Source organism: Convolutriloba macropyga, chromosome 8 (assembly GCF_964194025.1).
Source record: "Convolutriloba macropyga chromosome 8, txConMacr16.3, whole genome shotgun sequence".
NCBI classification, from domain to species: Eukaryota; Metazoa; Xenacoelomorpha; order Acoela; family Convolutidae; genus Convolutriloba; species Convolutriloba macropyga.
In genome coordinates, this window is record NC_134475.1 from 46,909,481 (window position 1) to 46,930,807 (window position 21,327).

Here is a 21,327-nt window from a genome sequence, read left to right on the forward strand (position 1 = left end):
TGTCCTTTTTCAAGGTTTTTGAGTGGCATCACCTAGGCTTTAGATATAGGTTACTGCATATATTCTAGTGGGAATGGAATTGTTTTCAGCAATTTAATTTCCCGAATTTTTGCAATTTGTTAAAACTTGACTTTTCAATTTATTTTAAATAATTTTTTGTAATTTAACAGTTTTTGCAGTCCGAGGGTCGCTAAACTTCATCTGGGGTTTGATAATAGGCTAATGCATAGTTTTTGTTGGTAATAGAATTGTTTTCAGCGTTTTAATTTTACGAGTGTTGTTCTTTGATAAAACTTCTCATTTTTCCAAAATGTTTTTGGAAATGTTTGTCATTTTTTGAGTTTATCTTGCCCCACCGGCCAAGGAAACTACTCTGGGGGTTTGATGATAGGTTTCTGCATTGTTTTTAATGTAATAGAATGGCTTTAAATTTTTTAATATCTCAAATTTTTGATTTTTTGTAGTAAAATTTGATTTTTACAAATTCTGAAAATGATCGTGTTCCGAGTTTATTGAGCCTTATGGGCCCGTGAAACTTTTCGTAGGCTTGAAATTGGATTACTGAATAGTTTTTGAATACAGTGAAGTGGTTTTGAAGATGTTAATATTATAAATTTTAGCAACGTTTGAATAGAAATTTTACCCTGAATTTTGCCATTTTCTGAGTTCATCGATCTTCAAGGGCCAATTATTAACTTTTTGAAGTCTTGCATACGGGTTACCGAAGAGATTCGAGGGACAGGAAAAATGGTTTTTGTATTATATTTTGCCAAAATTAGTAATTTTGAAAATTTCTGCAATTTTCATTTAAAGTATCTGGCATATTTCTCAACTTTTTCTCGATCTGAAAATTTTTGTATTTGACATATTTATCGGTCTTTAGTTGCCGATTAACTCTTTCAAGTCCTGTGGATGCCTTAATGGTTATTTTTGAGTCGATAAAATTTGACCTTCAGGGTAAAAGCAATGGTTCTATTTTGTTTGGTTTGTTTGATGATTTTAGTTTCTCTGATTTATAGCAATGATTATAGTAAGGTTTATAGCATTGATTTTATTTTTGTTTAGGTTGTGTGTTTATTTTAGTTTCCCAATCTTGGGACTCTCAGCTTTTTTGGCGTGCATTGTTCATTTGATCTGCTGGTCAGATGTAGTGTTTCATTCAATTCCTGGGATTGTATTTCAGGACTCGTCCTGCTATATTTTCTAAATTCGATTTACCTTTTTTCGTTTGACTTCTGACTTAGCTCGTTTTCTGTTTCATTTGAATGGAGCTTTAAGTTGATTGAGCAACTTTACTCAAATACGTTCGAAGTCAGAAGACGAATTGGAGAAATCAAAAACAGTATAAACCAATAAAGCCCGGTCACTAAAAATTAATGATTAAAGACGTAGTGACTTAGTGCATTAAGTTATCAAGGTTCCCTAGAGTATACTGCTAATCGGTATTAATATTGAGCTTATTCTGCTCCAGTATAGAAGCTGAACCCGCCAAATTTTATTGAATCTTTTGAAACGGCGGACAAAATTAGATCACTTTTTGAATCTTAAAAGAAAAGTATGCTGTCGTCAAGTTTTTGTCGTGCGGTAAGGTATGAAATTTACTTAGAGTATACTGCTAGCAGGCGTTAGTTTTAAGCATTCTCCAATTTCAAAGAGAATTGAACATATTTATCTAATCTAATGGAACTGCAGAAATTCAAAAAGCCATTGGAGTCAACTTCTGAAATGTCCCTAAAATTATTTACGCGCGCGATTAGCCACCAGTTCTTATAACTTAAAACCTCAAAAATGCATTTCTAAAACGTATATGAAAACTATATTGGGGATTTCATGCCAGCATAAAGCAAAATTGAGACAGTATTGGAGATAGTCAGCATTGCTGCAAATTATATAAGAAGTATGGCAAAGTAGCCTAAAAAATTTAAACCCAGCTTTCTACGGTGAATACTTCAATGGGTCACAATTGGAAAAATACAGATGAGCGTATAGTTGCTTGCTTACTAGTGAGATTGGGACAATTATTTCACGAATTATTTCAATTTTTTAGATTAGAATGAGAAATATTCTTGCTTTTTGACTAGCTAATCATGGAAAATATTTCTGAAAATACAGCAGCATCAGAGCCGACAGATTCTAACAATGAATTGAATGGAGATGGCTACGGAAATCAAAAGGAAGAGAAGGAAAACGATTCAAATCCCGAAAAGCCTGTAGACAAAATTTGCGAAACTCCTGGTTGTGGAAAACCAGCTCCTATGCAATGTCCTAAATGTCGCGAGCTCAAAATTATTACCTCAAACTTTTGTTCACAGCCATGTTTTAAGTCGTATTACTCAGTTCATAAACAGTTACATGCGAAAGCTTTATTAAGCCAGAAATCAGAAAACAAAAACAACGATGTTGATTTGGTAATGAGATATCCGTCATTTACACAGACGGGAACCCTTCTGCCATATAAGCAAACACCCATGAAGACAGTTCCGAGAAGTATAGAGAGACCTGATTATGCAGATGATAATAGAGGAATCCCGCATTCTGAAATATCATCTAAAAGAAGTGGTCAAATATTGGTGCTGAGTCCAGAAGAAATTGACGGTGAGTAGATTTTAGTTTTTTAGCTTGTATAATTTAACTCTACGCGGCTTTAAAAATTATTGATTATAGTGGCACTGTCTGGATATCGAAATGATCCATTTTAGGTCATAGAATTGACAAATTTGAATAAAAATGAATGACGTTGAATCTTGATGCTGTTTGGGTAAAGTCACCGGCAAGCTGAGCATAACTGATAGATTCCGTGCTTAAATGATAGAGCCGAGTCTTTTTGTTCTCTGATTTTCAATAAACAAATTATGAAGTGGACTGCAATTGCTTATATTCATTTTGTTTTTGTCAGTTTTCCGACTATTAAGTGCGATCTAGCGTAACTTAAAGAAATCGCTGTTGAGTCGTTGAGATCATAAAATTTATTGATTGTTCAGGGGTTAGAAAAGCGTGTGAACTTGGCCGTGAGGTGCTGGAGATAGCTGGTAATATGGTAAGAGCAGGAGTCACAACTGACCAGATAGATCAGGCGGTACACGAAGCATGCATCGAGAGAGACTGCTACCCCTCGCCACTTAACTACTACAACTTCCCCAAGTCGTGCTGCACGTCTGTCAATGAGGTATGGATGATTGGTTTCAAATGTTAGAAATGATTCGAACTGCTTTCACTTGACTTTTGGTTTATTTCGGGCAAAATTATACATAGGGGAATATCATTATTATGCTGCACAATATTTCGTAGAATGCAACCTTTTCGATCCTTTTTTAGATGAATGTATCGATAGAGTGGTTACTGAACAAAATCATAGTTCCATAAATTCTAATGAATGCTTATAACCTCGATTACTTGGTAAATAAAGCAGAAGTGTCGAGAAAGTTTTGAATCGAAGCGATTTCACTAGCTTGCTTTTAAAAAAAGAAACCTTGAATGGTTCTCGGGAAGACACTCGTATAGCATGAATGGCACTCGTATAGCTGCATCATTGCACAAATTTCCATAAAATTATACAAATGTTTCCACTCTCCACTTTTCATAAAGTTATTTGTAGTCGTCTGTTCCCCTTAGTAAAATTTTCACTTCACTGATCTGACTTTTCCAACGACTGCTGTTTCTTTAACAATTTGCATGATCTAAGTTGCTCTCTAATTTGGCATTTCAAGCAATTGAACTCAAATAGGCGGCAGTTTACTACTGAAAATAAAATCAAAAGTGCGCCGATATTGGTTTCGTTATTAATAGCCGCTCAACGATAGCTGGGGCTAGTATTGTCCTTCTCTTGGTTTTTTTAAATTTCGTGGTCGCGTTTTTTGTTACGACCATATGACGTCACAACCACTTCAAATCTGCTTTGTTCATTCGTTCATGCAATTTCAACTTAAGTGCGTGTGTGACGTCATTTTTCGCTCTTAGTGGAACAATTTTTTTACAATTCAAAGAATTTGAATTGTATTGGGGCGCTGTCTTTTTTATTTACGACTCGCACGTACCTACTTACTCCCCCCCCCCCCCGCAACGTAACTACCCCCACCCCACCTATCTACACCCCCACCACCACCTACTTGCCCCCACCTACCAACCCCCCCCCCCCTGAACTGAAAAAATTTTAACGCTTTTTATGTTGGTCTACTATTTTGTTATTTCTAGTGTTTTTTTCGATATTCTGATTTTGTCCAAGTTAGGGTAGAGATTATTTTGCACGACGATTAGAGTCGTTTCCGGTATTTTACCGGCAATGTTTTTTGTTTTAATGCTTTAAGTGGGAACCGAATAGAAGCTTGTAACTTAAGATATTTTCGTTTACCGATTGACTAAAGTTCTCTTGGTATCAATTATTTTTTCCTTGGGAAATTTGGTAGAAAAATTGAGAAAATTTAAACCATTTTTCTTGTTTTTTGGAGTTTTTCTCTTTTTGAATCTGAGAAGCTTCCTAGCCTATTATGACTTGCCCATTGTTTTGCGAACTTTTCTTTGCTCTAAGTGCAAAGGAACTTTACTCGGTTTTATGCTTCCTTAAACTATTGAAAAAACTCATTAAGCTTTTCTAATTTTTTCTGTTCATTTTGTGTTCGAATGCCGTTTCTATTCTTCCTTTTTTTTATGGCTTTTGTGGATGCTCAGGGTTCTCAATAGTTGTTCTATTTTTTAAGTCAAGTGTGGGCAGTTTTATCCTCCGAGTCGTTTCCAGAATTCTTCCGGCTATGTTTTTTTTAAGATCTCTTCACACATTTTCATGATTTTTGAAGTCAAGTGATTTGGAGTAGTGATTTTGGTCACGCCGAAACAGGAAATGGATTGAAAAAGCGAGTGGTTTTGCGGCGTGATTTTTTTTGCTCTAATTTTAAAGTAGAGTGAGAAAACGGTGTTTGAACAAAAATTCGGTTTCTCGGTAGTGGTTTTTTGTTCACATGCGGCAATTTGTTCACATTTTGTTCACTTGCGGCAATTGATTTTTACTGTTTTTTCGATTTTTTGGATCGGATTTTTTTTTCTAAATGGTTTTCCCAATCCTTTCACAGCTCATTCTAGGCCTAGTTTTTTGTTTGAATTAAATTTTTATTTCTCGCTAGTGGTTTTTTGTTCACATGCGGAATTTTGACATTGATTTTCTGTTTTTTTCTGGTTTTTTATCTGATTTTTTTAAAAATGGTTTTCTCAGTTCACTCATAGTCCATTCTAGGTCTAGTTTTTCTGTTTAGTCAATGAAAATTCTTAGAATTGTACGCCAGGACTTGTCCTGCTATGTTTTGTTCATTCGCGTGATTATTTTTTTGGTCACATTTGACGTAGACTCACAAAAATGACTTCCTCACTTTGAAATTGACTTTTATTTACTTTAATTCAAAGAGATGAGGTCAAATGGTTGTGTGTCACTCTAAATAAAGGTTATTTGAGAGCAGCTAATAGAGGCAGCAAAAACTTATACAGATTTTTAATCAAATTATAACATATCAGCCTTCAATGAAAAGGCGAATTTTTTTGTTCTGTCTCTTTTACTCTTTTTTGGAGACTGTAGATCTACGGAGCTATTGCGGCTATTTTCTGGCAATCTGCCAGCTCTGTTTTCAATTAGTAAAATAGTTGCCTTTAATGACCTGTTACAACGTCGTTCGACGCGCCCGTTGAAACTTTTTGGCTCCCGACAAGCTCACTGGATAGTTGTGGGATAGAGTAGAATCGAGCCCCAGCCAGTTGTTCAAGAGCAATGCGTCCGACGTTAGTTGTTCGTTATGATCCCATATCATTTAATATTGTCTTAAAAGTTTTCAGTAACCACGAACGTCATTTCCCTGTCCCAAAAATTGAATAATGTAAATCACTTAACGCATCTAACTGCTCAAATGCTTGGTTGAAGATTAGAATCAAAATAGTTGAGTATCTAATTTTCTACAAGAAAAGTCCAATTTAAATCTCGGTGTTCAGACAAACACTTTCAACAAATGTTAATTTTTTTTCTGTATATGCTTTCACCGATAAGATAAAATAGTATTTTCAGACCTTAGAAATTATTTCCTAAATATAACTTTTTTGAAATACGTATTCAGAAAAATTAAGGGTTGGTGAATGCTTTTTTAGTTTTCCAGATTACTTATGCACCGCTTTTCTTCTTAGCCTTGCGATCCAAGCTCCGTTTGGGTTTTTAAACTTCTCTGATTGAAACTTTATTTGCTGATTGAGACTTCTCTCCAAATAAAAAAATGCCAGTTTGAAGATAAATTTGACAATAGGGAGCAGTTCAAGTAGTTTTCACAGTTGTCTTTTTTTGCTCCACAAATTATTGTTAGCATTTTTCATGAACCTATATTTTACTCATTTGGTTTAGTCTTCAAAATGACGCACTTTGAAAACAAATTGTTTTAAGTTATCTTAAAATTGTAAAATAGATGATTTTTGAAACTAACTTTAAATTAGAAAGTAGTACGATATTTTTATCCTTTTTTGCTTTCAAATTTTCATTTGCCTCCAAAGAGAGCATCATTTATGACTCCTAGGCTAGTTGAAGATTTTTTGTTTTTCCAATTAAAACTTTTGGAGAGTTTTAATTTTTAGTGGAGCAATGTTTTATGTTCATTTGTGTGATTCAGCACTGAAAAATGACTCGGAACATACTCTATTTCAAGCAGATACGGTCAAATTAATATGTGTAACTCTGAAAGGTTATTAGAGAGGAGCTAATAGAAGCAGCAATAAGTTATACAGATTCCTAATCGAAATATGGCTTTTTCAACAATTTTTTCTTTGGTTATTTTCATCTTTTTCAGACGGCAGGTTTTTGGATGAATTATGAAGTAGAGCATTAAGAATTCAAAATTTCCAAAGTTGAGCTATCTGCCGTATTACTGTCCGTTTTTTTCCATTTTCCGCCACAAAATAAAATTATACTTTGGTTTTTTGTTCATATGCGGTTAGTGGTTTTTTGTTCTCATGCGGAATTTTGACATTGATTTTCTGTTTTTTTCTGGTTTTTTATCTGATTTTTTTAAAAATGGTTTTCTCAGTTCACTCATAGTCCATTCTAGGTCTAGTTTTTCTGTTTAGTCAATGAAAATTCTTAGAATTGTACGCCAGGACTTGTCCTGCTATGTTTTGTTCATTCGCGTGATTAATTTTTTGGTCACATTTGACTTAAACTCACAAAAATGACTTCCTCACTTTGAAATTGAATTTTATTTACTTTAATTCAGAGAGATAAGGCCAAATGGTTTTGTATCACCCTAAATAAAGGTTATTTGAGAGCAGCTAATAGGCAGCAAAAACTTATACAGATTTTTAATCAAAATATAACATATCAGCCTTCAATGAAAAGGCGAATTTTTGTGTTCTGTCTCTTTTACTCTTTTTTGGAGACTGTAGATCTACGGAGCTATTGCGGCTATTTTCTGGCAATCTGCCAGCTATGTTTTCAATTAATAAAATAGTTGCCTTTAATGACCTGTTACAACGTCGTTCGACGCGCCCGTTGAAACTTTTTGGCTCCCGACAAGCTCACTGGATAGTTGTGGGATAGAGTAGAATCGAGCCCCAGCCAGTTGTTCAAGAGCAATTCGTCCGACGTTAGTTGTTCGTTAACATCCCTTATCACATAATATTGTCTTAAAAAGTTTTCAGTAACCACGAACGTCATTTCCTTGTCCCAAAAATTGAATAATGTATATCACTTAACGCATCTCAACTGCTCAAATGCTTGGTTGAAGGTTAGAATCAAAATAGTTGAGTATCTATTTTTCTACAAGAAAAGTCCAATTTAAATCTCGGTGTTCAGACAAACACTTCCAACAAAGGTTGATTTTTTTTCTGTATATGCTTTCACCGATAAGATAAAATAGTATTTTCAGACCTTAGAAAATATTTCCTAAATATAACTTTTTTGAAATGCGTATTCAGAAAAATTAAGAGATGCTGAATGCTTTTTTAGTTTTCCAGATTACTTATTCACCGCTTTTCTTTTTAACCTTGCGATCCGCGCTCCGTTTGGGTTTTTAAACTTCTCTGATTGAAACTTTATTTGCTGATTGAGACTTCTCTCCAATTAAAAAATTGCCAGTTTGAAGATAAATTTGACAATAGGGAGCTTTTGAAGTGGTTTTAACAGTTGTCTTTCTTTTTTGCTCCACAAATTATTGTTAGCATTTTTCATGAACCTATATTTTACTCATTTGGTTTGGTCTTCAAAATGACGCACTTTGAAAACATTGTTTTAAGTTATCTTAAAATTGTAAATGGATGATTTTTGAACCTAACTTTAAATTAGAAAGTAGTACGATATTTTTATCCTTTTTTGCTTTCAAATTTTCATTTGCCTCCAAAGAGAGCATCATTTATGACTACTAGGTTAGTTGAAGATTTTTTGTTTTTTCAATTAAAACTTTTGGAGAGTTTTAATTTTTAGTGGAGCAATGTTTTATGTTCATTTGTGTGATTCAGCACTGAAAAATGACTCGGAACATACTCTATTTCAAGGAGATACGGTCAAATTAATATGTGTTACTCTGAAAGGTTATTAGAGAGGAGCTAATAGAAGCAGCAATAAGTTATACAGATTTCTAATCGAAATATGGCTTTTTCAACAATTTTTTTTGGTTAATTTCATCTTTTTCAGACGACAGGTTTTTGAATGAATTATGAAGTAGAGCATTAAGAATTCAAAATTTCCAAAGTTGAGCTATCTGCCGTTTTACTGTCTGTTTTTTCTTTCCATTTTCCGCCACAAAATAAAATTATACTTTTTGAAATTGAGAATTTTCATATTGACGTTTTTCTGGATTTGTACACAGCTTAAGCAAAACTAGAAATATTGACCGACAAAAATATGGAAGACTTCTTCTCATATTTGTCTCTATTTTTTAAAAATCTGGAACAATAAGCCCTCGAAAATTTACTCAAATGAGGAGATTTTGGAGGGGTTGTTGCACAGATTTTCGAGGGGCTGTTGCACAGATTTTCGAGGGGTTGTTGCACAGATTTTCGAGGGGTTATTCCAATATTTTTTTCAAATAATATAGCGCTCCTATTTTTTTACAATTTGAATTTGAAGTGTATTGGGGCGCTGTCTTTTTTTTGTTCTGTTCACACATTCATGATTTTTGAAGTCAAATTAGAGTAGTGATTTTGGTCACGCCGAAACAGGAAGTGGAGCAAAAAAGCGAATGGTTTTACGGCATGAAATTTTTTTGCTCTAAATTTAAAGTAGAGTGAGAAAACGGTATTTGAACAGAAATCGAACGAAGTCTGTAGCAATTATATTAGTCCTGTCGGTCTTTTTTTGCAATTTTTCGCTTGACCGATTTTTTGTCTGACGCTTGTGACTTTTCGTCCTCGAAAACGGGATAGACAGGTAGCGCCCAACGGGTATTAGTGCTGTTAAAGCCTTTCAGCTCTGTTTCAGCTCAAACTGTTTTGGAGACTTATACTTATACTTATGGTGTGAAGGGCGGTTCTTTGAGGTTGAAGCCACCCCCAATGTTGACCTCTATTGCCCCCACCACTCTGTTGCCCCCCACCCCAGTGTAGCCCCCGGTGCAACCCCCCCCCCCCCCCCCCCTCCCGTGGCTAGCTGCTGACGAACAACCGATTGCTAAAAACCAAATTTATACTATTTTGTAATTTTTTTCAAGCTTTTTGAAAATTTTTGACTTTTGTTGTTTTTTATAAAACCTAGGTCTCAAGGAACCTCCTTTAGGGTTTGATAACAATTTACTGCATTGTTTCTAGTGGTAATGAAATGGTTTCAACATTTTAACATCACGAATTTCGACAATTTTTTTCAAATCGTGCAATTTTTTACAATTTTTTTCTTTATTCAGGTCTTTGCAGACCCAGGGGCTAGAAGACATCCTACGGGGTGTGATAGTAAGTTTCTGAAATTTTTTGAATGGCCCTGGAATAGTTTTTCAACTTTAATGTCACAAATTTAGCAATTTTTTTAATTAAAACTTTTGAAATTTTTTTAAAATTTTTTGTCGTTTTTTAGATTTTTTTTAGCCTTAAGAGCCAAGGAACCTCCTCTAGGGTTTGAAAATAGGTTACTGAACAAATTTTAGATTAATTGGAATGTCTTGCAAGATAAAATATGCTTACGAATATAAGCATATTTTTGATATTTTTTGCCGTTTTTTTAATTTTTTGACATTTAGTCGTTATTCAGATTTTTCGAGCCTCAAGGGTCAAAAAGCCTACGTCAGGGTTTGATAATAAGTTATTTAAAATTTTTTTGATGATGGTTTAATTTTCAACTTTTAATATCACAAGTTGTAGCAATTTTTTTTACAAAACTTGCAACTTTTTTGAAGTTTCTTTAAAATTTTTTGTCTTTTTCGGGTTTCTCTATCCTCAAGGGCCACGGAACTTCCTTTAGGGTTTGATAATAGATTAATGCATATTTTATAGATGTAAGTAATGAAATGTTCGTCGAGAATTTAATATCACGAATTTAAGCAATTTTTTAAAATATTTGCAATTTTTCATGTTTTTGAATTTTTCCCTGCAACAGTGGCCATGGGACCTCCTCCAAGGTTTGATAATAAGCAGCTGCATAGTTTCTAGAGTTAATGGTATGGTGATCAACCTTTTTTAGTACTCCAATTTAGTAATATTTGGATAAATTTAAACTTTTCAAATTTTTGGAAAATTTTTGTTCCTAGTGTATGGATCTTTATGAGCCTGTGAAACTATTTCAGGCTTGAAACAGGGATACCGCATAGTTTTTTGAGACAATGAAATGACTCCTAAGACATCAATGTTTGTATTCTAGCAAGATTTTGTTAAAAATTGAAAACTTTTTCAATGTTTTTTTGCCTTTTCTGAGATTAACGACCATTACTGGCCAACGAAACTTTTCAAGTCTCGGAGGTGGGTTACTTGACAGAAGTTTCGAGACAGAAAATGGTTTTGAAATTTTTTTTAAGAAAGACTTTTTTGATTTTGACCTTTTCAGAAAACTAGATGCATTGTCGAATCCAATTATGGAAGATATTCCTGTCTGTTTCTCTCTCTTTCGGTTAGGCTTCCTTTCCTTCTCTTTCTCGTTCACATTTTATCTCTCTCTCTCTCTCTCTCTCTCTCTCTCTCTTTGTTGATGCCGCACTTCAGCTGCTGTTATGTGGCGTAATGTCATCATCTCTGATCCTCATTATCAATGAGTTATAGTTGAAATGTTTTTCACCATCAATGATATAACGGGCAGTTTTTAGGAAACTATTGTTAATTGCTCTCAAAAGCAATTTGTAGCAAATATATTAATCTTGTTTGTTTTTTGCATTTTTTCGCTCGGCCGATTTTTTGTCTGACCCATTTGACTTTGGACTTCAGAATTGGGATAAAGAGGTAGCGCCCTGAGGTCACTAAACCGTGGCTAGCTGTTGACAAAGCTAACCGCTCGCCGGTGGTTTGAGAGCAATTCGCTCGACGTTAGTCGGCTGTTTTTAACTGTTTTTATTTTTTTTGGATCAGATTGTTTTCTAAATGGTTTTTGCAGTCCATTCATAGTCCGTTCTAGGTCTATTTTCTGTTTATTCAATGAAAATTCTTTGAATTGTACGTCAGGATTTGTCGGGCTATGTTTTGTTACTTCGTCGAACTTTTATGTTTCGCTTTACCTCATTTTGCCGCTTTTTCGACATTTTGCGAAATGATTTTGACTTCTCTAGGCTAGTTTCACTCTTCTCTCATTCTCCTCAAAGTGCTTTTAAACAGCAGCTGCTCAGCAAAGCAATTCAAAAGGAAGAGAGTCAGTATAAAATCAAAGTTAGAAATATAAACGGGATAAACCCATAAAGCCCATTTTTAGATGCCCGGTACTTGAACTTTGTTCTCATAAGTTTTAGTTACTATCTATAATGCTTATTGGTTTTGATACTAGACCCTGTAGCCTCTCACTGAGAGACAGGAGTATGTTCAACTACGTATTGACATCAAAATAAATTGTACTTAAAAATAATTTTGTACGGAAATCAATTTTTTTTCATTATTCTCTTTTCTTTCAATCCCAATAGAGTTATGGGAATCAACGGCGGCTATTTTCCGGCAACCTGCCGGGTATGTTTGATGTTTTTGTCAAATTATTTTGATTCCAATCAGCAAGTCCTCACTGTTTTGTTTTTTTTTTTGAATTTTTTTTAGTTTCTTTGATTTTCAAATTGACAGAGGACAGTTATTTCCTTAACAGTTTTGAATTTTTTCCCTTCTTTCTAAGCGATAATTGTTTGTTTATTAGGCAGCTAACATTTTCAAGCCCTAATGATTTTGGTTTACAAATCACTGAGTGAATGCAACACAATTTAAGTTTCAATGTCATGACAGGTTTAGCTGTTGTGTATTTTTCGAAATGTTCCCTTATGATATTTATTTACATATTTTCGGAGAAGTTCAGTACATAGATATGTACTGTTGTTTTTGTACTGATATCACCTAGCGTTCTTGAATTATTAAAGATGTGTTATGGTCAACAATAATTATTGGTTTCGTTTGCGTATTGATATTGCTATAAGTACAAGTCAGTGTTGATTGTGAGCTAATCGTCCGACGTCAGTTTGTTAAACTTTCCTAATATTCGTATTTCAAGGTTGTGTGTCACGGAATTCCAGATCTGCGCCCTCTGCAGGACGGGGATATTGTTAACGTGGATATCAGTGTTTTTCATAAGGGATACCATGGAGACCTTAATGAGACATACTTTGTTGGCAAGCCAGACGAGGAGTCTGAGGCTGGTGACCACCGCGTTTGAGTGCCTCGACTTCGCTATCAAAGCGTGCAAACCTGGTTAGAATCATTGGAACTTATTTTTTATAGCCGGGAAGCGACATCGAGGCCATTATTCATATCTTCATGGTTTTTCAACGACTCAAAGAGGAGTCATGGTGATCTTTTTTTACGAACCGAAGGGTAGTTATGGTGATCTTCTGGTTTTAAGACCCGAAGAGGAGTGTTGTAGAAGTGTTTTTTACGACTTGAAGATGCTCTGTGGTTTGTTGTTTTACGACTCCAAGAAGAGAAATGGTGTCTTTTTAATTGCTCTCAACGAAGTTTGAAGCAGTCATTGTAAGCGTGTGCTTTTTATGCAAAATGCTTGCCGCAACTTATAGAGATATATCAGAAAAATAGATATTAGATTGATTTTTTGTTCAAGTTGTTTTGTTTTCTGTTTTAGCGTATCGAAAAAGATTGGAAATCCAGATAGCTAGGCGATTTAGTTCACAGTCAGGTTTTATTTCGTTTCAGTTCCGGAGTCTTCCGGCTGTTTTGTTTAATAGCCGTGTCCTCAATTCCATGCGGCTATTATAGGCGCTCCTAAAATTTTTTTACAATTCAAAGAATTTGAATTGTATTGGGGCGCTGTCTTTTTTACGACTCGAAAAGGAGTATTGAAGAAGTCCTTTTTTTAAATCAATTTTATTGGAGTGAGTTTTGAAGCGGGAAATGAAACGCGTGAAAAAGTTTGGAGTGATTTTGGTGCTGAATAAAAGTGAAGAGCGGAGCGAAAAGAGAGTGGTTTTTGTTCACACCGCTGGTTTTGAGAGAGCGAGAAATTGATGTGTAAAAAATTTTTCTCTAAGCGAACGAAATTTTTTGTTCACGCGCGGCTTTTAAAGGCAGTTTTTTTTTGCAACTTTTGATATTTATGAGGTTTGATTATGATATTGTATAAGTTTTAGGCTTGTTTCGATAGGAATTAAAGGTTTCAAGTAGTTAATTTGAGTTTATGCTAATTTGGAGGTTTTTGATCAGTTTTGCTGATTTTTAGACCCAATTTAATGACTTTTTGCCTTTTTTTTTATTATAATGCTTCAAGTGGGATTTGAATAGAAGTTTGTTACTTAAAGAAAATTCAGATACCAATTGGCTAAGGTTTTTATTGGTATAAATCAATCTTTTCTTAGGAAAATTGACAGAAAAATTGAGAAATTTTAAACCATTTTTCTTATTTTTTTTGCAGTTTTCCTTTTTTTAACCTTAGACAAGTTTCTTAGCCTATTATGACTTGCCCATTGTTTTGCGAGCTTTTCATTGCTCTAATTGCCAAAGAACTTTATTGGGCTTTATGATTCCTTAAACTATTTAAAGAAGTCATTAAATTTTTCTAGTTTTTTTTTTTCAATTTGTTTTTGGTTTTTGATTGCCGTTTCTATTCTTCCTCAAATTTTCTATGGCTTTTGTGGAGGTTCAGGGTTCACAATAGTTGTTGTAGTTGTTTAGTCATAAGTATAGGTAATTTTCTCCTTCCAGTCGTTTCCGGAATTCTTCCGGCTATGTTTTTTTTAAGATCTGTTCACACAATGCAAGTGGTTTCGCGCCGTGAAATTTTTTCGATCTAAATTTAAAGTAGAGTGAGAAAACGGTGTTTGAACAAAAATTCGCTTTCTCGCTAGTGGTTTTTTGTTCACATGCGGCAATTTGGCTTTGATTTTTTCTGTTTTTTTGATTTTTTGGGTCGGATTTTTTTGTAAATGGTTTTCCCAATCCATTCAGTCCGTTCTAGGTCTAGTTTTCTGTTTCGTCAATGACTAAAATTGCTGCAGGGAACGAATTCAAGAGCCGAGAAGAGAGTGGCTGATTTGTTCATAATTTCTTTTGAAGCAGAGTGAGAATTGTAGACGTGATTTTTTTTTGCTTAATAAGTCAGTTTTCATATTGACGAACACCTTTTTCAAAGCAATTTTTTAAATTGTGGTGCTCCTTTTGGGTCCTCGATTCTTTTTTTAGCATACGTAGATAAATTTACGGGCTTTTCTAAGCCTCATTAGGCTTTTTATTTTTATTAGACTTCTACTCCTAATTTTGTGCTATTTTGGCCAGTTATTCTTTTGGATGATTTTTAAACTTTTGTTTGAAATTTTTCAGTCAAAGCCAGTTGAATCTCTTTTATTATTTCTTTAATCTCTTTTACGCAGTAGCGGAATTTGTGTACGTGGCGTCAATGTTTAACAATAAGAATAGAATTCGAAACCAGTGATTCGATTTGTTTGATAACCAATTTCTTTGTCTTTAGTCACATCAATTTTTTTTTACGGAAGGACTCCGTAGTCTTTTTCCAGGCCGGCTGTTACTTTTTTATAATGGTGTTTGCAAAAGTTATTCACTTATCTCGCCTCTCACTAATAAACCTTAAAATTTGTTAACAAATGGGAGGTGAGGGAAAGAGGAGAAGAAACGACTCATTTGAAAACGCCACATTTAAAATTGCTTTAATTTGCAATACTGGGCTCGTGGTTTTTGAGTTTTAATAGTTGGAATTTTCAGTGGAAATGATTGAAATCTGTTGTAATAAAATTGTTGGAATTTGAAAATTATGCTTGTCAATGCGCAAAGTATTAAACGGAGAACTTACAATTATATTATGTTTAAAGTTATCAATGGCATTTATGGTGTCTCCGAAGCATGGCTGGATTGCACTGTTAATAGTGAGCTTAACAACTCGAACTGGTCGTCCGCGTTCTAATTTTGTAGAGTGGGAGCAACGGATGGTAAAGCAGGTAATGAAAACAAATGAAAAATTCTAATTGGTGACCAAGGCATCAACGATTTGAGTTTCTCAAAAACAAAATCCCGAAATTTTTTTTCCTGGCAACCTGATGGCAACAAAAAGCCTGGAGCCCAAAAGAGCAATTGATGGGAATGCTTCCATAAAAAATTATTTTCCCATTGAACAGTTTGTAAACGTTATCTGTACTGACGTTGTTGATCCACCTATAGAAACAGTTGATTTTGTTGATCTATAAAAACATAAAATAACAACTTTGAATTCAACGAATAAATTTTTTATCAAAAGGCAGCCTTACGATATAAAAAAATGGCTCAATTGACTTCAGCAAATGAAACGTGTTAGAGATAAATTGAGATAAATTGTCTTTGACATAAATTGAGATTTTCCATCTGCTGATCTCCTGAATTACACGTCACTTTTCTAATTAGCTGAAAAGTCAGTTTCATTAACGATTTTGCCTCTGTGTAAAATTTTTATCTAGGTTTTTTTTAACTAACAGACGAGATGAGTTACAAATACCAGAGTGATTTTCGAAAAAATGCACAGCCAACTGAATGAAAATTCTCCCCAGAGGCAGAGAAACTGCAATCTCAAAACTGATATAAGGAATTCAAACAAAACATTTACCGTCGTACAATCACTAAAAAACTTTCATTGATATTATCGCCAATAAGAAATAGTCAATCTGCTCTAAAAAGTAAAGGTTTAACAGGCTAGGCAAAAAAATTATACAAAGTGTCTATTTATCAATGTCTTAAATCGGTTCTTACTTGTTCTTAGGGAAATTTAACATCGGAGTCCGAAAAATAATTTCATGGCCTCTATATGACGCAGTTTTGAAATAGCCGTGCTCGGTTTATCATTTTCGATTGAATTCAATAAAAGTATATATTTTCCTGTGTAAGAATCTGTTTTCGCATAGGTTCGTACTTATTTGTCTATGTCTTAAAGCGGTTTTTACTTCTTCTAGAGAAAGTTTAACCCCGGAGTCCTTGAAAAGAACTTTATGCTCTCTACGTCACACAGTTTCGAAATAGCCGTGCTCGATTGATCACTTTTAATTGAGTTCAGTAAAAATAGTAGTTTTCCTGCTTCACTTAAGAGAGCTAACATCAACCCTCTCAACAAGAATGGAGTTCTTGGCATTGCATTGAACCATCTTCCATTTTCCCTGAGAGCGGCCTTTAAGGTAAAGGAAACAAGAAATTTAAGAAAATGTTAACAAGCATAAGTTTTTCTCAGAATTTTAGGTTTGATAAGGGATGCGATTGTTGAAAAATCAGACAAGACACGGATCACAAAAATGAGGGCAGCTTTTGGGTCTACCTAAAGCTTTCTGGACATGATGTATTGATTCAAAAGCTTTATTGTTGGGTTTAATATTTCAGCACTTAACTGAGGTTTCTAGAACTATCTCAAAAATAATCTGAAAAACAGATTTTGCAGATCCGGGGTATAATACTGTGTTCTTGTTTAATTGCTCTCAAACGAAGTTTTTGGCATTTATATTAGTCCTGTCGGTCTTTTTTATGCGATTTTTTGTCTGACGCTTTTGTCATTTCGTCCTCAAAAACCGGATAACAAGGTAGCGCCCAGAGGGCATTAAGTGCTCTTAGAGCCTTTCAGCTCTGTTTCAGCTCAAACTGTTTTGGAGACTTATACTTATGGTGTGAAGGGCGGTTCTTAGAGGTTGAAGACCCCTGCACTGTTGAACCCAGCACTATTGCCCCAACACCCTCTCCGCGCGCTGTTATCGCATCCCTACCCCACTGTTGGTTTTAATAATAGGTTACTGCATAGTTTCTAGTGGTAATAGAATGGTCTCAACATTTTAACATCAAGAATTTTAGCATTTTTTGAGAAAACGTGCAAGTTTTTTGACATTTATTAATAGCCGCCCTCATCTTCTCAGCCGGCTATTATAGGGCTCCTATTTTTTTTCGTCGAATAAAAAAATTGTTTCGCTTTACCTCATTTTGCCGCTTTTTCAACATTTTGCGTGATATCTTTTTGACTTCTCTAGGCTAGTTTTTCTCTTCTCTCATTCTGCTAAAAGTGATTTTGAACAACAGTTGCTCAGCAAAGCAATTCAAAATGAACAGAGTCAGTATAAAAAATTGAAGTCAGAAATAGAAACGGGATAAACCCATAAAGCCCAATTTTAGATGCCCGCTATTTGAACGTCGTTCCTATAAGTCTTAGTTACCATCTCTAATGCTTATTGGTATTGATAGTAGCCCTTGTAGCCTCTCTCTAAGAAACAGAAGTACGTTATGTTCAACTACGAAATGCCATCAAAATAAATCGGACTTAAAAAATGTTTTTGTAGAAAAATCTTTTTTTTTCAATATCTATTCTTTCAATCCCAATCATGCTTATTGGAATCAACGGCTGCTATTTTCCGGCAATTTTCCGGGTATGTTTTTCTTATTCAGGGCTTTCCAGACCCAGGGGCCAGAAATCAACCTAAGGGGTTTGATAATAAGTTACTGACAAATTTTTATGGGCCATGGAATATTTTTTCAACGTCCATGTCACAAATTTTAGCATTTTTTTTGATAAAACTTGCTTTTTCAAGTTTTTGAAAATTTTAGTCGTTTTTTGATTTTTTTAGCCTTTAGAGCCAAAAAACCTCCTCTAGGGTTTGAAAATGGGTGACTGCATTGTTTATAGATGCAATGAAATGTTTTCAAATTTTGGTTTTTATATTTTTTCGGCACCAGGGGTACTGGGACCTCCTCCAAGGTTTGATAATAAGCTGCTGCATAGTTTCTGGATTGTGAGTTATTAGGATTGTGATCTTTTTTTACTCCAGTCTTTGTAATTTTTGGATAAAATTTTCACGTTCCAACTGCATGGATCTTTGAAACTATTTCAGGCTTGAAACAGGGATACTGGATAGTCTCTTGAGACAAGGAAATGGTTCTTAAGATTTTGTTATCTTGAATTTTAGCAAGATTTTGTCAAAAATTTTTAATTGTTTCACTTGTTATTTTTTCAATATTTTTTGTCCTATCTGAGTTTAACGACCATTACTGGCCAACAAAACTTTTCAAGTCTTGGAGATGGGTCACTTGACAGAACATTCGAGACAAAAAATGGTTTTGAACTTTTTTTACTGCGAATTTGAAGCCTTTTTTTTAATTTTGCTTTCTTTGTTTTTTCTATATGATTTGTTTACTAACAAGGCTAGAAAACTAGAAGTTGCATAGTCGAATCCCATCATGGGAAATATTCCTCTCTCTCTCTCTCTCTTTTGCTCTCTATCGGTTTGACTTTTTTGCCTTTCTCTTTCACGTTTTATCTCTCTCTCTCTCTCTCTCTCTCTCTCTTGTTGATGCCGCACTTCAGCTGCTGTTAAGTGGCGTAATGTCATCATCTCTGATTCTCATTAACAATGAGTTATAGTAGAAATGTTTTTATCATAAATGACTCAACAGGCACTTTTTAGGAAATCATTGTTAATTGCTCTCAAAAGCAATTTGTAGCAAATATATTGATCCTGTTTGTCTCTTATGCAGTTTTTCTTTTGGCCAATTTTTCGTCTGACCCATTTGACTTTCGTCTTCAGAAACGGGATAAAGAGGTAGCGCACAGTTTGAATGAAGTTCTCTTAGAGCCGTTCAGCCCACTAGCTTTCAAGTATGCGATTTACAGAAACTGTTATGGAGGCTCATACTTATTGTGTGAAGGGCGGTTCTTAGAAATTGATCCCACGCCCCACCCACCCACTGCCCCACATCAGTCCCCCAATCCACTTTTGCAACCCCGCTGCGCTCACCTTACGCCACTTCAATTAATCTAAAGCTAGCCTCACTAAAACGTGGCTAGGTGCTGACGAAGCCAACCGCTCCCCGGTCGTTTTAGAGCAATGCGCCCTACGTTAGTCGGTTATATTTCTACAATGTTTCCTATGAGATATTATGTTGCGGGCATTATAAGTTTGGAGTGTTGTTTCTGATGTAGTTGCAATGTCCACCGGACTGTCAAATGCAGAAATAAAGTATTTAATATATAGAAAGTTAGAGCAATATATCTGTCAATAGACTATAGTGGGAAATGTCAGTGGCTTTTGCAGTTTTTGTGTTACTAAGATTGACTTCATTTTGAACCCGTAGAACCTTAAATCAGGAAAAAAATAATTACAGTGTTCCTTCGGCCATAGAAAAACAGCAACACATTGTGTCAACTTCGAACTAATTTCCTCTAATTTTTCGGAGTTATCTTTTCACGAGGAGCTTAATCATAGATTGCGGGAATTTGGCTTCCGAAATTCGTTGAAAGATGTTGTGATAATTGGAATTAGCATCCGTCCAAAAAGCCTTTCTTAGATAGTAAACTATTTAAAGTAATATTCCAGCTACTGATGTTGCTTTCAACCGGGTAAATTAAAGTTTTAGCAACATTTAACGCATATTTTAACCAAAGCTCAGAGTACTTTTTTAGATCAAAAGTTAGTGCATTCCTTACATCAGCTAAGCGCTATTCTCGAAAAACTTTTAGGTCTCTTATGCTCTTGAAATTTTAGCGAGAATATTTGAATAACAGCTGTCATTTTCAGGTATGAGGTATAGAGACGTGGGTGCTATTATCCAGAGACATGCTCAGAATAACAAGTGCAGTGTAGTGAGAACCTACTGTGGTCACGGCATCCATCACCTGTTCCACTGTGCACCTACCATACCTCACTATGGCAAGAATAAAGCTATTGGGGTGATGAAGCCAGGCCATTGTTTCACCATTGAGCCTATGATCAATGCTGGAAAGTTTCACGTTCGTTATCTGCTTTTCAGTTGACTTGTTTTGGTGTTTGTGTAATATTGTTGTGGTGTACTTGTTAATTGCTTTCAAACGAAGTTTGTAGCAATTATATTTAGTCATGTGGTCTTTTCTAATGCCAGGATTGATGTTATATTGCACGACCCTTCGAGTCCTTTCCGGTATTCTACCGGCTATGTTTATTCAATTTTTGGGTTGACCGACTTTTTGTCTGATCCTTTTAACTTTTCGTCTTCAAAAACGGGGTTAACAGGTAAAGACCTGAGGGCATTAAGTGCTCTTAGAGCCTTACGGCTCACTAGTCTCTAAGTATGCGATTCACCGAAACTGTTTATGAGATAAAAATTCATAGTGAAGGGTGGCTGTAGGAGTTTAACCCCCTCCCACTTAACTCAGTCCACTAATGGATGATATTAAGGGCAAGATGATGGTGGCAAGTTTTGCTGGTATTGTATTCTTGTACTTATTCCCAAAACGAAAAAAATCACATTGTAGCTCTAACGCTAAACGGCCTGCTACGGTTTTTAAAATAATTAGGGAAGTTTGCGAAAGCCATAATCTTCCCGTGTTTAGGATGAAATGTGGCCGGACAATTGGACCTCAGTGACATGCGACGGGAAACGATCAGCTCAGTTCGAACATACTATGATAGTGACAGAGACAGGGGTAGAACTATTAACAAAAAGACCCCAAGGAACCACCTCAGCTTTCTTTCTGCAACAAATTAAAGACATGGGAATTAAACCTTATGAATCAGTGAAGTGAATAAATGAGCTTTAATGACGTCATTCCTCTTAAATTTTTTGAGTGAGTTAAGATTGAGATTTTGGCCTCTGTAGTGCGGCTGAAAATTTTAGCGTCGGCAAAGATGTTGAAGCAGATACATTTCGAAGCAGAATTTCATTCTCTGGAAGCCGCATAAAATATTTGATGCTTGTCCTTTCCCTTCTGTTTTACACGAACTATAGATATCTTTTGCCATTAATAAATGCCATTAATATTTAGAGTGATGGAAAGAGTTTTTG

The 21,327-nt window shown here is 35.0% G+C and overlaps 1 protein-coding gene across 1 annotated transcript; it reads left to right on the forward strand.

The window, feature by feature from the left end:
- Positions 1-1,751: 1,751 nt before the first annotated feature.
- LOC142344766 (methionine aminopeptidase 1-like) lies at positions 1,752-21,085 on the forward strand. Its single transcript, XM_075396682.1, is given in 6 exon segments — positions 1,752-2,595; positions 2,982-3,166; positions 12,605-12,735; positions 12,737-12,801; positions 20,085-20,296; positions 20,876-21,085. Coding segments are annotated over 6 exon segments (1,293 nt in total). The 5' UTR covers positions 1,752-2,087; the 3' UTR covers positions 21,068-21,085.
- Positions 21,086-21,327: the final 242 nt, after the last annotated feature.